Raw genomic sequence first — 17,180 nt, forward strand, 5'->3', positions numbered from 1 at the left:
ATCGAACTCCAGTCCGTTTGCCTAGAAAGTGCAGAGACAAAAACTTTCCGGAAACACGAAGCGGGAAACGCTGTTTTCTCCGTTTACGCTCTAAAAATACGCCTGAGCCGCTTTGTGATATTAGATCTGGGTGATGACATATAACTCACAGATGTTCAGTCACTTCCTCCAGACTTATTTTAACAGACGGAAACAAATGGAAATCTTTACATGCCTTGAATTTTAAAAGCTTTAGAGCACAAACTTCTAGATTGGATCAAGTTTACTTTATTTTTTTTTATATATATTTATATATATATATGACTTGTGATGATTTACGGTTAGGATTTGAAAATCAAATCTGTCTGTTTCTTTCATGTCTGCTCCTTCCTCCTTGTGTTTTCTGGTGCCAGATTATCAGGAACCCTCTCCATGCTTTTCCACGGTGGACCAGATATAAAATATAACACAGAAAATACAGTTCAGGAAACTGAAATCCCTTGGAGCAACACTACTGACTGGCATTTGCAAAGTGGCCAATCCAGGAGCAGCATTTATTTTTATTGGTGCTGATTGGCTGAGGAGCAGAGAAAAGAAAGGCAGTGATGTGAGCTTCTACTGTAGTGATAAGACGGTTTCCACTGTGTGCATCGATGCATATTAAGCTCTATTTGGTGTTTGAACTATTAAAATAAGAAGAGCGTACATCAGTGACCTCTTCCACCCTAAACTGGGCCGACCTCCTCTGTGTTTCGGAGGATATTAAAGTCGGTTAGTTTGGTCATGCAGCTTTTTCTGCCTGGTTTCTCATCTCAGATTCGTTGAGTCGCTGAGTTTGGAAAATCCTGATGACGTGATGACTTGTCCTGGGCTTTCAGTCTTTTTCTAATATCCGGCCTGGCCTCATGTTTGCTCCGGTTGGTTGGTTGCTGCACCACCAAATCAATCTTTTCCTTATTGGTGCGGCCATTTTTTTTTATTTTTTTGTACCTCCATCCTAATACTGCATTCATCTCATGACTGAAACTTGCTTCACTGACAAAGTGGTTTGCTCTCTTGATTATTTCTCATCATAAATCTCACTGTGCATTTTTTATGGACCTGGCTAGAATCCGCCTGAAAGCAAACTTTCTCAAATTAGTTTTTTATTGTGAACAAAGAAACTTCTCTTCATTCAGTGAATAGTTCTTTATCAGTAAGCCACCCTTTACTTAAAAAGCCCAAGCTTTTGGAAAGTTTCCAACTGAAAAATGTCTCTGCCTCGGCCGTCATTGTGACAAGCTGAGCAGGAACGACGGGCCGAGCCTCATGAATGAAATCCAGACACGCTGTGGAGGGAATGATGGCTGCAGCCTTGAAGCACAGCTTCAAGAAGAAGTAAAAGTTTTTCAGTGGCCTCCGTTGTTAGAGGCCACATGATCTTTTTGCTCCTGTGGGAGTCGGTGTAAAGGCAGGCGGTTTGGGGAGGAATGTGCTCCCGGCTGGAAAACACTCGCAGTCCACACAGAGGTCCTTCCTGCTGCCAGTTCTGCTTAGAGCCTGAGCCGAGCCAGCAGCCCAGAGCCGGCCTTGCTCTCCAGCTGGCCTCCATTCTGGTACAGGAGCAGGCGATGGTGATGATGATGAACATCCACATGGATTAATGATTTGCCCAATGGTGGGCACCTAAGTTAGCTACGCTAACCCTAAAGCACTAATCATAAACATCAGTTCTGCTGACACTAAAGCGCCATATCGGCGTAATATTTACTTGAGGCTAATGCTAACACATTATACCAGCATAGTATTTATTGGGAGCTAATGCTAACACATTATACCAGCATAGTATTTATTGGGAGCTAATGCTAACGTGCTATGGCATAGTATTTATTGGGAACTAATGCTAACATGCTACCAGCACAGCATTTATTGGGAGCTAATGCTAACACATGATACCAGCATAGTATTTATTGGGAGCTAATGCTAACACATTATACCAGCATAGTATTTATTGGGAGCTAATGCTAACATGCTACCAGCACAGCATTTATTGGGAGCTAATGCTAACACATAATACCAGCATAGTATTTATTGGGAGCTAATGCTAACACATTATACCAGCATAGTATTTATTGGGAGCTAATGCTAACATGCTACCAGCACAGCATTTATTGGGAGCTAATGCTAACACATAATACCAGCATAGTATTTATTGGGAGCTAATGCTAACACATTATACCAGCATAGAATTTATTGGGAGCTAATGCTAACACATTATACCAGCATAGTATTTATTGGGAGCTAATGCTAACACATTATACCAGCACAGTATTTATTGGGAGCTAATGCTAACATGCTACCAGCACAGCATTTATTGGGAGCTAATGCTAACACATAATACCAGCATAGTATTTATTGGGAGCTAATGCTAACACATTATACCAGCATAGAATTTATTGGGAGCTAATGCTAACACATTATACCAGCACAGTATTTATTGGGAGCTAATGCTAACACATTATACCAGCATAGTATTTATTGGGAGCTAATGCTAATGTGCTACCAGCATAGTATTTATTGGGAGCTAATGCTAACACATTATACCAGCATAGTATTTATTGGGAGCTAATGCTAACACATTATACCAGCATAGTATTTATTGGGAGTTAATGCTAACGCTATACCAGCATAGTATTTATTGGGAGCTAATGCTAACACATTATACCAGCATAGTATTTATTGGGAGCTAATGCTAACGCGCTACCAGAATGGTCTAAATCAGTATGTAAATCTTTGCATGTCTGTGGCTAATTGACACCGTGGTTGTTTCTCATGTTAGTGATGAATGAATCTGTACATCTCATGTTTGTTTGGAGCTGCTGGGCAAACAGTCTTCACCCCGTCAAAATAAGAGCATGGATCTACTTTACAAATTCCCAAACCAAAACTTCTACCCAGAAGTCAAACTTTACTTACCTGAACGGTACATTAGTGCTTTAGAATTTAAAACATGATTTCTTTATTAATTAGCTCTGCTGCTAACGGATTAGCCGGAGTCGACCCAGCACTGGATTAGCCATATTTTAAGGGAGCTGCCTGAAATCCCAGCTGTGGGTAATAATGCAAACGATTCTCATTTATCTGCTGAGTGAGTTAAAAAAGCCCGTCTTTATTCTCTTTTACTCGGCCGTCAGCCTGTCAGGTGCTGCTTGGATCTGCGACACCTGAGCAGTGAAACGTGTGCTTGGCAGCTCATCATGCCAGGATGTAAGAGCTGCTGGCTTCTGACAGCCTCACTCTGCCGATGTGTTCAGCTTGGCTGCCAGAAGAATCCGGTGTGGTTTTTTCAGCAGCATTAATGCATCTAGCTGCAGCGGCGCTGAGCCAAGCTGAATCCAGAGAAGCTTTGACATGTCATGGAACCATTAGAGCCTCATATGAACCTCCTGTGCTGGAATAAAGACCTCACTTGACAAATAGACTGGAGAAAACGAAAGGCATGTCTGAGGATGAAGCAGAGAGCTGAGCTGCACCACCTCCATCACTGTGACCAGAGACAATGCAGAAACCCGATTGGCTGTGTGCTGAGGAGCTCAGCAGTTTCCCTGCTGATTGTTGCAGCGCTCTCCAGGTTACTCACATTCAAGAGCTGCAATTTCTTCTATTTCACCACATTTTATGATTTGATGAATGCTGCAGTCTATGGTTGGAAATCTCTGCAGCATCCCAACAGTCTTAGAGGGATTTTACCTTCGTTATGACCTAAGGAAGACGTCTCTGGGTGTTCTCCATGCCTGGCATTTTGAAATGGGTCTGTAACCAAACAACAACCATAAATTTAATAAAAAAAACATTTTGAATACAACAAAGTGCTGCAGTTTAAAGGTTTGCAGGTTCGTGATTTTTACTGCTTTCCAAAATCTTCGAGTGAGCGCCATAAGATTGTTGCTTTGAAAGCTGTCATGCTGATGCTCGTTATAGAAAATGATGGTGCTGAAGTCTTTATGACTGTGTTGAACTTTGGTTTCTGAAGTCAAATGACCTTCTGCATTGGCCACACACACGGTTTATGATAAATGTTTATTTCTGCTGTGTTTCGAAGGCCGCCTGCCGGAGCAGATCAGGTCTGCAGCTGCAGCGTCAGATAAGCTGGAGGAGCCTGTCCTCATATATTGTCTTATAAATATTGAACTTTGTGTGTTTGGGAGTAAAAGATGTTAGAGCTGACACGTATTGCTCTCTTTTTTTAAATATTCCTAATAAGCCGGGTGCTAAAATTAAGACTATTTCACGCCCAGCAGCAGCTACGTCTTTGCCGCAGGAAGCCTGAGCTACTGATCTGACTAATGATAGGCCGGCGCCGGCAGCTGAGCGGAGAAGGAGAGCAGTAACTCACGTTAACTTTGGAGAAGCTGAAAACCCACTGGGCTGACTTCTTCTTCTGCTGCTGGTGAAAGTTCAACAAAGGGTCATTTTAGTGTGTTTACACATTATACAGTTTGAAATATTCTGCTTTTAGGGTAGAGTAATCCAGTCCTTGTTGGAAGAGTCTTAGACTTTCACTCTAAGTGTTGAAGTTTTTAAAGTAGATCAAATTAAAGATACTATTAATAAAGTAGAGAGACAATAGCGGAAAACCTTTAGCCATCTGCTGATTCAGAAACCGACTTCATGCTTGGTGTGATGATGGATCACAGGAAACTCAGTCAAAACGACATCATGGCGTCCATGGATGTCGCTACAGATACTGCATCTCAAACATTTTCCCTTCTAAAATGTGGGTTAAAGAAAATAAAAACACTCACTTTGGCTACCAAGGCTAATGCTAACATATCTGAGCTAAATGCCAGGATAGGAAGAAGGAAACCCAGAGGCTGACCAGCCTCAGCATGCTAGTCGCTAGCTTCTCCAACGTTAACGGTAGCAGTCTCCTACTCACTCGCCAGTGACCGTTGCTTAGTTACCAGAACCAGCCTGTCATTATTCAAATCTTTGGGATGGATCTGACCTCCTGCAGTAAGGAAGTAGCCACCACTGGGTGTGCAGTAGTTCTAGTTGTGCCAATAATAATGATGTTAGTGCTTGGGAAATGAAATTTTTCCACAACATGCTGCACAGAGAACCTTTTCACCCACGTTATGCACAGTTTTCTGGTGGCTCTCCTCCACATCCCAGTTGTTCAGAGACGCAGCTGGTCTGCAGCAGCATCATCCTGGCTGAGCAGAGCCAGAGTCAGGTGGCGTGCTGCAGGTGGGGCAGACACGCCGTGCTGCAGCTGCACAGGAACATTTATGTTTGTTCACATTTGGAAAAATTCATATTTAGAGTTTCCCCTTTTATCCTGGTAAGAAATCAGGATATTTTATTAAACTTTCTCACTAGTTGGCGCAGCTTGTAACTCACAACAACCTGAATCCTCTGGAATATGAAGCCAGCTGCACTGGACCGATGACCGATGTTTGAGCTGCTGTCCTTTTAATGCAGGAGAGACACTGCTGCAGAAAATGTAGCAGGAGAGAACCACAGGAGTTTAATGATCAATTTAACTTTCTTCTTGACAAAGGATCATATTTAAAAAATCGATTTATGTAGATTTAATTTAAAAACATGGCTGTCTTATTTCATGCATTCACACCTTTAAATGTGTTTAACTTCACTTCTCTTTCCTCTGATTCAATTTTTGTCCCACATAATAAAAATGTGATGAATTGCACGAGGAGAGCCCCACACACACACACACACACACACACACACACACACACACACACACACACACACACACACACACACACACACACACACACACACACACACACTTCCACCTTTTCTCCACCCATTTCTCCTTGAGCTAATTACGTGTGTAAATTGTGACTACCACAGGGAGATTACAACCTTGTTCGCTCGGTTTGTTATCACTTGTCACGTGTCGTTTATCAAACTTGTAATTACAACACCTCCGCTCCGCTTTTGCTGCAGCTTCCCTCTCACAGGGGGGCTCATTAAGCAAATTGTAGCCATCATTGTCTGAAAGCAGAGCATGATGGGCGTGCTGCTCTGTCAGAGAGCAGGAAACGTTGGACAAGGCCTCGCCGTCTCTGTAAGGACTCCTGGAGAGACACACACCCTCCCTGACCCCTGACCCCTGCTGGCGGTCCCAGCAGCCATTCACACACACAGCTTGTGGCTGATGAAGCAGCATTGGGTCAGGTCACGCAGGCTCATCCCACACAAAGGGCTGGTCCAGTTGTTCCTCTTGGTGAATGCTGCAAGGAGAAACCCAACGTCCACATTTGTTGTTCTTAAATACCTTTAAACATGGACGTACCAACCGCCTTGCCCTGCTGGGCCTGATCCCGGCAGCAGGAGCCAACAGCCTCCCAGAGCCATCCCATGTCGAGCCGTTCTGTCAATCTAAAGGCAACAACTCGTAGAGCTGCGCTGTGATGACTGTCCTGCTCAGATCTTTAATTCAAATACAGATTTATTTGATTCAGTTCAGCTAAAAGATGCTTTAAATTTCCCAGAGGGACAGTAAATGTTCCCAATTAAATGTTGCAGCTCAGATCATAAAAGTATCTTCAGAGAGTTGTTGTGGATGATGATGCTAATCCAGTAACAGTCAGTCCTGCAGCAAATCTGAAGAGGCCCCTGACTGAAGACCATTTCTATATGACAGTCTGAAGATTAATATTCCTCAGTAACACTATCAGTTGTTAGCTAGCTCTGCTAATCCACCTCTTCATCTCTCCATGAGGCCGTGGCTCTCTACGGCCACATGGAGGAACTTTTGGTTCCTCTCTGGATCCATGAATCCCAGATTCAGTTTTCTCTCTTTGGTTGTTGGAGCAAACTAGTTGTTTTAAACCATCCAGTAAAAAGTGACGTCAGCCAGTAACCAGACGGCTCTTCGCTCCTTTTCTGTTCTCACAGCAGGTCTTGATGCTCACTTCCAATTTGTTTTGCTGAAATCATTTTTTTTCCTGTTCGTTCATTCTGATTAAATGAATCAGACTTCTTTGAGTCAGTATGCTGCTGGACCAGTTTGTGATGCGTTCACTGACTCGGACTGTTTTCATTACGTCATTATTGTCATCTTCAAACATTGTTTACATCCATCTGGTTTCTCCTGGAGCAGAATTATGCTGCACGTCTCACAGCAACGACGTGAACGTGGGATGAAACGCGACATGAGCTTCAGACTGCAGACGCTTTGAATAATATCAGGAACGATTTGGCTCGTTGTGACACAAACTGGATTTTTTGGTGGTGAAAAGATCAGAATTTTTCCACTCAGACTAAATGAAAAAAGTCAGATTTGGTTTCATCCTCCTGCTGTTCGACTGCGGCTTCATTTCTGGTTTGGTGATCACTTTTTCTGACTGTTATTGTAAACATAAATGAAATATTGTGTTTTCTGCTTGTAGAACGCAGAGGATCATATTTATGTTTTGCTCATTTAGCTACTGATTTGAGTCGCATATCGACGTTTTTCTGTTTTTCTCTTCCCAGCCGAGCCATTAAGACCAATCAGGACCTGCTTCCGGAGACGCCCTGGACCAACATCTTTTACGATGACTTCTGGGGAACCCTGCTGACCCACAGCGGCAGCCACAAGTCCTACCGGCCCCTCTGCACGCTGTCCTTCCGCCTCAACTACGCGGTGGGCGGCCTGGAGCCCTGGGGCTACCACGCCGTCAACGTGGCGCTGCACGGCGCCGTGACCGTCCTGTTCACCTCTCTGGCCCGCCTGCTGCTGGGCGGCGGGCCGTGGAGCCTGCTGGCCGGCCTGCTGTTCGCCTCCCACCCAGTCCACACCGAGGCGGTGGCGGGCGTGGTGGGGCGGGCCGACGAAGGCGCCGCTCTGTTCTTCCTGCTGTCCTTGCTGTGTTACGTCCGTCACTGCGGGCTGCGGGGCCGCGCCGGGCCCTGGCGGCTGGCGGCGTGGCTCCTGAGCAGCCTGGCCTGCGCCGCCTGCAGCATGCTGTGGAAGGAGCTGGGAGTCACCGTCCTGGCCGTGGCGGCTTTATACGACGTCTGCGTTTTCCACAGACTCAAACTGAGACAGACCATTCTGCTGCTGTACAAGGTAAAACTCTTTGCTTCTGAAGGGAGGCGGGTCACACTGAGGTGTGTTTGCAGCGCTGGTTTATTCCGAGTGTGTGAACAGCTGCGTCCTTCAGGGATCACTGGCTGGTTTCATTTGTTTGCAAAAAAAGCAAACAAACCTGAACAAGCAGAGCAGCGCTGATGGTCTACAGCTCTTCATGTGCTTCTGGTGGCTGATATGAGAGGAATATCTTCACGTCTGGCATGCAAACAAACAGCTTTTCATAATAAAAGCATGACAAAATTACACCTTAATCTTGTTGGGCTTTATCTGCAGGACAGAAAGTGGTGATGATATTTATCTGGATTCGGTGTTTCAACATGGGCCAATCATATTAATGAATGTAAAATATTGCTTTAATTACATCAATTAGAAGCCAAACAAACAACACAACATGCAAAAATAACAGAAGAGAAAGACGAAAAAAACATCGTAGGAAAAGTATTTTAAGACGTCAATGAAAAGGCCTCGTGTCTTTTGAGATGCTTATCCGTCCATCCATTTTCTTTCACCCTCGTTCCTCAGTGGGGTCAGGAGGTGCTGCTGCCTCTCCAGCTAACGTTCCAGGTGAGAGGCGGGGTCACCTGGACAGGTCGCCAGTCTGTCGCAGGGCAACACAGAGACACACAACCACACTCACACCTAGGGGCAATTTAGAGAGGCCAATTAACCTGACAGTCATGTTTTTGGACTGTGGGAGGAAACCGGAGTACCTGGAGAAAACCCACCATGCACAGGGAGAACATGGAGACTCCATGCAGAAAGACCAGGGGACGGGAATCGAACCCAGAACCTTCTTGCTGTAAGGCAACAGCTCTACCAACTGCGCCACTGTGCAGCCCTATTTTTTGAGATGCTTATAAATTAATATTTGCAGAAACAGGAAGTTCCTGAAAGGCACCTCATGTTCTTTAAGCTTCCAGCAGAGGTAGGTGGCGCTCTCTCCATCAGGTGATGTAGGTGGCGCTGTCTCCATCAGGTGATGTAGGTGGCGCTCTCTCCATCAGGTGATGTAGGTGGCGCTCTCTCCATCAGGTGATGTAGGTGGCGCTCTCTCCATCAGGTGATGTAGGTGGCGCTCTCTCCATCAGGTGATGTAGGTGGCGCTGTCTCCATCAGGTGATGTAGGTGGCGCTCTCTCCATCAGGTGATGTAGGTGGCGCTGTCTCCATCAGGTGATGTAGGTGGCGCTCTCTCCATCAGGTGATGTAGGTGGCGCTGTCTCCATCAGGTGATGTAGGTGGCGCTGTCTCCATCAGGTGATGTAGGTGGCGCTGTCTCCATCGGCGCTCTCTCCATCAGGTGATGTAGGTGGCGCTGTCTCCATCGGCGCTCTCTCCATCAGGTGATGTAGGTGGCGCTGTCTCCATCAGGTGATGTAGGTGGCGCTCTCTCCATCAGGTGATGTAGGTGGCGCTCTCTCCATCAGGTGATGTAGGTGGCGCTGTCTCCATCAGGTGATGTAGGTGGCGCTGTCTCCATCAGGTGATGTAGGTGGCGCTCTCTCCATCAGGTGATGTAGGTGGCGCTCTCTCCATCAGGTGATGTAGGTGGCGCTGTCTCCATCAGATGATGTAGGTGGCGCTCTCTCCATCAGATGATGTAGGTGGCGCTCTCTCCATCAGGTGATGTAGGTGGCGCTCTCTCCATCAGGTGATGTAGGTGGCGCTCTCTCCATCAGGTGATGTAGGTGGCGCTCTCTCCATCAGATGATGTAGGTGGCGCTGTCTCCATCAGGTGATGTAGGTGGCGCTGTCTCCATCAGATGATGTAGGTGGCGCTCTCTCCATCAGATGATGTAGGTGGCGCTCTCTCCATCAGGTGATGTAGGTGGCGCTCTCTCCATCAGGTGATGTAGGTGGCGCTCTCTCCATCAGGTGATGTAGGTGGCGCTCTCTCCATCAGGTGATGTAGGTGGCGCTCTCTCCATCAGGTGATGTAGGTGGCGCTGTCTCCATCGGCGCTGTCTCCATCAGGTGATGTAGGTGGCGCTCTCTCCATCAGGTGATGTAGGTGGCGCTGTCTCCATCAGGTGATGTAGGTGGCGCTCTCTCCATCAGGTGATGTAGGTGGCGCTGTCTCCATCAGGTGATGTAGGTGGCGCTCTCTCCATCAGGTGATGTAGGTGGCGCTCTCTCCATCAGGTGATGTAGGTGGCGCTGTCTCCATCAGGTGATGTAGGTGGCGCTCTCTCCATCAGGTGATGTAGGTGGCGCTCTCTCCATCAGATGATGTAGGTGGCGCTCTCTCCATCAGGTGATGTAGGTGGCGCTGTCTCCATCAGGTGATGTGTAGGTGGCGCTCTCTCCATCAGGTGATGTAGGTGGCGCTCTCTCCATCAGGTGATGTGTAGGTGGCGCTGTCTCCATCAGGTGATGTGTAGGTGGCGCTCTCTCCATCAGGTGATGTAGGTGGCGCTCTCTCCATCAGGTGATGTAGGTGGCGCTCTCTCCATCAGGTGATGTGTAGGTGGCGCTCTCTCCATCAGGTGATGTAGGTGGCGCTCTCTCCATCAGGTGATGTAGGTGGCGCTCTCTCCATCAGGTGATGTGTAGGTGGCGCTCTCTCCATCAGGTGATGTAGGTGGCGCTCTCTCCATCAGGTGATGTAGGTGGCGCTCTCTCCATCAGGTGATGTAGGTGGCGCTGTCTCCATCAGGTGATGTAGGTGGCGCTCTCTCCATCAGGTGATGTAGGTGGCGCTCTCTCCATCAGGTGATGTAGGTGGCGCTGTCTCCATCAGGTGATGTAGGTGGCGCTCTCTCCATCAGGTGATGTAGGTGGCGCTCTCTCCATCAGGTGATGTAGGTGGCGCTCTCTCCATCAGGTGATGTGTAGGTGGCGCTCTCTCCATCAGGTGATGTGTAGGTGGCGCTCTCTCCATCAGGTGATGTAGGTGGCGCTGTCTCCATCAGGTGATGTAGGTGGCGCTGTCTCCATTGGCGCTCTCTCCATCAGGTGATGTAGGTGGCGCTGTCTCCATCGGCGCTGTCTCCATCAGGTGATGTAGGTGGCGCTGTCTCCATTGGCGCTCTCTCCATCAGGTGATGTAGGTGGCGCTGTCTCCATCGGCGCTGTCTCCATCAGGTGATGTAGGTGGCGCTCTCTCCATCAGGTGATGTAGGTGGCGCTGTCTCCATCAGGTGATGTAGGTGGCGCTCTCTCCATCAGGTGATGTAGGTGGCGCTGTCTCCATCAGGTGATGTAGGTGGCGCTCTCTCCATCAGGTGATGTAGGTGGCGCTCTCTCCATCAGGTGATGTAGGTGGCGCTGTCTCCATCAGGTGATGTAGGTGGCGCTGTCTCCATCGGCGCTGTCTCCATCAGGTGATGTAGGTGGCGCTCTCTCCATCAGGTGATGTAGGTGGCGCTCTCTCCATCAGATGATGTAGGTGGCGCTCTCTCCATCAGGTGATGTAGGTGGCGCTGTCTCCATCAGGTGATGTGTAGGTGGCGCTCTCTCCATCAGGTGATGTAGGTGGCGCTCTCTCCATCAGGTGATGTAGGTGGCGCTGTCTCCATCAGGTGATGTAGGTGGCGCTCTCTCCATCAGGTGATGTAGGTGGCGCTCTCTCCATCAGGTGATGTAGGTGGCGCTGTCTCCATCAGGTGATGTAGGTGGCGCTGTCTCCATCGGCGCTGTCTCCATCAGGTGATGTAGGTGGCGCTCTCTCCATCAGGTGATGTAGGTGGCGCTCTCTCCATCAGATGATGTAGGTGGCGCTCTCTCCATCAGGTGATGTAGGTGGCGCTGTCTCCATCAGGTGATGTGTAGGTGGCGCTCTCTCCATCAGGTGATGTAGGTGGCGCTCTCTCCATCAGGTGATGTGTAGGTGGCGCTGTCTCCATCAGGTGATGTGTAGGTGGCGCTCTCTCCATCAGGTGATGTAGGTGGCGCTCTCTCCATCAGGTGATGTAGGTGGCGCTCTCTCCATCAGGTGATGTAGGTGGCGCTCTCTCCATCAGGTGATGTGTAGGTGGCGCTCTCTCCATCAGGTGATGTAGGTGGCGCTCTCTCCATCAGGTGATGTAGGTGGCGCTCTCTCCATCAGGTGATGTAGGTGGCGCTCTCTCCATCAGGTGATGTGTAGGTGGCGCTCTCTCCATCAGGTGATGTAGGTGGCGCTCTCTCCATCAGGTGATGTAGGTGGCGCTCTCTCCATCAGGTGATGTGTAGGTGGCGCTCTCTCCATCAGGTGATGTAGGTGGCGCTCTCTCCATCAGGTGATGTAGGTGGCGCTCTCTCCATCAGGTGATGTGTAGGTGGCGCTCTCTCCATCAGGTGATGTAGGTGGCGCTCTCTCCATCAGGTGATGTAGGTGGCGCTCTCTCCATCAGGTGATGTGTAGGTGGCGCTGTCTCCATCAGGTGATGTGTAGGTGGCGCTCTCTCCATCAGGTGATGTAGGTGGCGCTCTCTCCATCAGGTGATGTAGGTGGCGCTCTCTCCATCAGGTGATGTAGGTGGCGCTCTCTCCATCAGGTGATGTAGTTGGCGCTCTCTCCATCAGGTGATGTAGGTGGCGCTCTCTCCATCAGGTGATGTAGGTGGCGCTCTCTCCATCAGGTGATGTAGGTGGCGCTCTCTCCATCAGATGATGTAGGCGGCGCTCTCTCCATCAGGTGATGTAGGTGGCGCTCTCTCCATCAGGTGATGTAGGTGGCGCTCTCTCCATCAGGTGATGTAGGTGGCGCTCTCTCCATCAGATGATGTAGGCGGCGCTCTCTCCATCAGGTGATGTAGGTGGCGCTCTCTCCATCAGGTGATGTAGGTGGCGCTCTCTCCATCAGGTGATGTGTCTCTACACTCTGATAAAACGTTCTGTGAAAATGAATATTTTCTGAAGCTCACTGTCTGCCCTGCAGTTCCGCCTCGTTCCATTTGTACCACTTTGCTTTTTAATAAAATCCTCAAAACAAGACCTGATGGATTATTAGCGACAGTTTCTCAGTTAACATCATAATTATGTAAAAATCCTATTTGCATTTATGCTTAAAAGTGTAAGTGTGCCTGAGGAAAACCAGGAAATAATGCAAATCAGGTTCACGCTACGACTAAATCTTCAAATCATGGCTCCACCTCCGGCCACATTATTGTCTCTTATTGTATTTTTAAAACTTCGGAAGTGTCTGTTTTTAATGGATGGTGCACATTTTAGATATACGTGTCGTAGAAGCTGCTCTTTGCATGAAGCTTGTGGCTTTTCCAGTCTGTGTGTGTGTGTGTGTGTGTGTGTGTGTGTGTGTGTGTGTGTGTGTGTGTGTGTGTGTGTGTGTGTGTGTGTGTGTGTGTGTGTGTGTGTGTGTGTGTTTGTGTGTGTTTTCATGCTTTCACTACATGCTCAACCAAAGAAAAGAAAGCATTTTTCTGGAGAACTGGCTGAAATAACAAAATGTGATGGCCGTTTTGTAGCTTCTCGTTGCCGTAGCGCCCGGTCTGTCCGGAAGACCTTTTCTCCGTAAGCAGCTGTCGGAAGCGTTTTCCATTTTCTGCCCGTTTGTTGGTCCACATTTCCCCCCAACATAGCAGATCCAACAAGATGGCGGCCCAGGCTGCTCTAAACCAGCCAATGGGAACGAGCGCTGCTGAGAACAGAGCTGCACAATATCAGGAAAACAATCGTAATTAATTGATTATCGAAATTTAAAAAAATAATTAGCAATCGATTAATCATTTACTCGAATATACAAACTCTAAAAATGACCATTTGTTGAAACAACAGGACAGTAATTCAATCAAAAATGAAAAAAAATCTATATATTTTACATTTAAGATGAAAAACCTTCGTTTTCTGTGAACCCAGAACTGCCAGCTTTAACTTCACCTGATTCAAATTCTGATAAATAAATCTCAACATACGCACCTTTTGCTTTCCAGTTATTAATCCAGAGACCAATCACCAGATCAGTAAACAGTATTTTGTTTGGCTGCAGATGATCAAGTGTTCACTAAAGGAATGTTAGGTACTAAAATCTTTGTTTTCTTAAAAAATAATTATTTTCCTACATTGGAGAAATTAATGGATTTTCACATTTTGAAATATAAATGCAGGATTTATCTTTTTTCTGGAATCAGAGGTGGAATATTTGTCCAAACATCATAAGTGGAAAGTCCAAACGTCACACCATCCTGCTAAGATTTAAAGATATTATTATCCACCTAATATAATGTTCCTGGTAAAGCCAATAAATTATCTTATCATAGAATATTCTTAAAACTTAATTTCCTTTCTTAATCTAAATATTATTTTTTATATTTGCTCACTCGTGTTGCAACCCTTGAACTCTTTCGGTGTAATTTTGTAGATGTTTAACTAAAATGTTAAAAGCTCAGCAGTTCATACGTTTAGAGTCGTATTTATGGCAGATGATTGGTTGTGACTGCAGCATCAACAAAGTTCACCCAGATCAGATCTCAGATGAAAGGGTGAATCAAATGACACCAAATCAGTTTGTTCTGCCCAAAGACAAAACATGAATTATGATCATCAGTTCTGCAAACACTGCAGCTGTCGTCCATATAGGGGGAGATGACGCACTGTGTGAGTTGTCCTCTCATTTTGGAGATCTTCCTCCTCTGAGGAGGAGAGGAAGTAGTTAAAGCAGAACATTTCTAAAGTTAAAATGTGACGCAGTTTGGTGTCATTTAGAAAACCTCCATCAGACGCAGTCATGCTAACTTCCTGTTCCGCTGAGCGAAGCAGAGAGATGCTGGTCACATGGAGGAGCGTTTCTGAACCAAGCGGCTGATGATCCGTCACATTCAGAGCGTTTTGCTTTCTGCCCGTCGGTGTGAGGCCTGGCAGGCGATGAAGAGGAGCTGCTCTTCTGGAATCTAAGTAGCAACACTTGGTTAATTGTTTGATTAAAAAAACAATTTGTTTTTTAAATTTGTTTAACCAAACTCTGTAAAATCTCTGTGGATGGAAATGTTTCTGACTCCTCCTAACCAGAGTGATGAAGCCACTGACTTTAGAAAATCTCAGTGTTGTCATGTGCAAAATTTCACAGTAACACACCATCAGCTGTTAGCAGCTCTGCTAATCCATCTCCTTTGCTTTTGCTCCTCTTCAAATCTCCGTCCGGCAGAGAGAGAGACGATGGAGTCGGGGAGAGATGGTTGAACTTCCTCCTTCTCCCTCCCTTTTCAGCTCCTCTTATTATTTGGGGTCAAAGTTCAGTTACTGAGATGCTAATCAGCGCACCTCGTTGCCATGGTTACGCATTAAAATAACTGTCTGAAAGTAAAAAAAGCAAAGAGCAAAACTCACAGTAGAGCCAGAGAGAACAACTGACCGAACAGAACAGCAACGATTCGGCCAGAAAATCCTGAACAAACGTCTGGAGAAGCAGAAGAAGTGGAAACCAGCGGAGCGGCTCCAGCCGCCGCCGCCGCCGGAGCCACCAGAGCGATGCTGCTCCAGAGCTTTGGTCCAACGACGGCACGACTACGCCTCAAATCTAAGGTTTTAGTTTGGATTCAGTTTAGTTTTAAACAGCAGCAGCAGCTCCCTCCTCCTCCTCCTGCTGCTGCTGCAGGTTTTATGTTTGGTTTGAGTCCAGCAGCTTGTACAGTTTGGTCGTTTTCTAATTACCTCTTTCCACATAATGTGACGCCTTGAAAAGTGGAGAAAAGTCATTATGTTGTTTACTCAGATGGACCTTTACTATCTGATTCCCTTCAGTTTGCAGCTTATTAACCGCGTCACGGCCGCGAACTCAGGCAGCGAGTTGATGGAGTTCAAATGTAACGTATTGATGCCATAATCATGCTTAATGTGGAAAAACGGGTCTTTATGAGGCTCTTTGCTGCACAGCGTTAGTTAATAGGCTCGTTTTCTATGCAAGACGCTGAAAGTCGATTAGAGCTCCGAATATAGCTGAGGAACAAATGCAGTCAGACGGTGTTTAGCAGATACAGAGCTCTGTTCTGCATCGCTACTAACCAGTAAAATGAACGTTAAACTCGTGGAAATGGCCCTGAACGTAGGAGCTGTGATTCCTGCTCGGCAGGAGGTCCAGTGTAAACGGAAAACTCGGCTCTGTGCATCGCCTCTTTTCTCTGGAGTTCAGCATCCACTGTTCCTTTGACTGAAGTCACATTTTTAACTGGGAGGGGAATATGTTTGTGATTTCTGGAGCATTCAGCATCAGCCGGAGTCCAGAGGAGCCGACGCTTCCAACACGACCGCGGCGAACTCCTGAAAACGCTCTGATACCGTAAACTGGAGGAAGCAGATTCCTCTTGCTGGTGTCACGTCAGCTCCTTGCGTCCGTCCATTCCTTCCATGGAAACTCCAAATATTCCTCCGCAATCATCAAAGTGCACAGCAGAAAAATAATTCCCAGATCTGGGACGAGACCCAGCTGGACCTGAGTGGAAGTCAGGCTGCCTCTTTTCTCGCCTCCTGTTTTCTGTTCGCACTTCTCCCGTTAGTTCAAGGTCACTGCTCAGGGCGCGCTCACGTGTGTGTGTGTGTGTGGGTGTGTGTGTGTGTGGGTGTGTGTGTGTGTGTGTCAGTGGGATGCAGCTGATGGAGTTCATGTAGGCGAAGACCTCAGGTGTTTCTGAGTGGGTCGTGCCAGAGAGGCCAGACCTCAGGAACGCTGGAGAGCCTGAGAGCCGACAGAGTTCCAGATGTGAGATGTTGCAGTTTCTCTGCAACATATTTTCATCCCGTGGACGCTAATCAGCGGTGTCCAAAGTGTGGCTCGGGGGCTGAATGTGGCCCACTGGATGATTTTGTGTGACAGATATGATCTGTTAGCAGAGGCAATGGTCAACTTTTTTTTATTTCTTTTAGATCGACAAATTTTACAGACCAGTTGTACCTTAAAATGACAACAAAAAAAAAACGTTTGATTCAACACAAGTTTCCTCTTCATTGACCAGGTTTTTGCATTTGTTGCTGTTTTGTAATATTATATTACCACAAACATCCAGAAACTCTTTCTCAGATTTGGGCTGAGAAACCAAACAACGCCTGAAAAAATCAGCAAACTATTTTGTTTGCTTCAATAAAAGTTTGCATTATTTGAGCAGATAAATTAGTAAATATCATAAATTTTTGTGTTCAATAATAATAAATCATCCTAGAACAAATGACAACCAGCGTTA

The 17,180-nt window shown here is 46.8% G+C and overlaps 1 protein-coding gene across 2 annotated transcripts in view; it reads left to right on the plus strand.

Moving 5' to 3' along the window:
* The window catches only part of tmtc2b (transmembrane O-mannosyltransferase targeting cadherins 2b), a 106,447-nt gene that overhangs the window by 36,487 nt on the left and 52,780 nt on the right, over positions 1-17,180 (plus strand). For both annotated transcript variants that reach the window (XM_081608393.1, XM_081608392.1), the window contains exon 2: positions 7,468-8,044. In XM_081608393.1, coding sequence (XP_081464519.1) covers positions 7,468-8,044 — 577 coding nt within the window. The remainder of the gene's footprint in view (positions 1-7,467; positions 8,045-17,180) is intronic.

This window comes from Poecilia reticulata, chromosome 6 (genome assembly GCF_904066995.2).
Source record: "Poecilia reticulata chromosome 6, P_reticulata-male-v2, whole genome shotgun sequence".
NCBI classification, from domain to species: domain Eukaryota; kingdom Metazoa; phylum Chordata; class Actinopteri; order Cyprinodontiformes; family Poeciliidae; genus Poecilia; species Poecilia reticulata.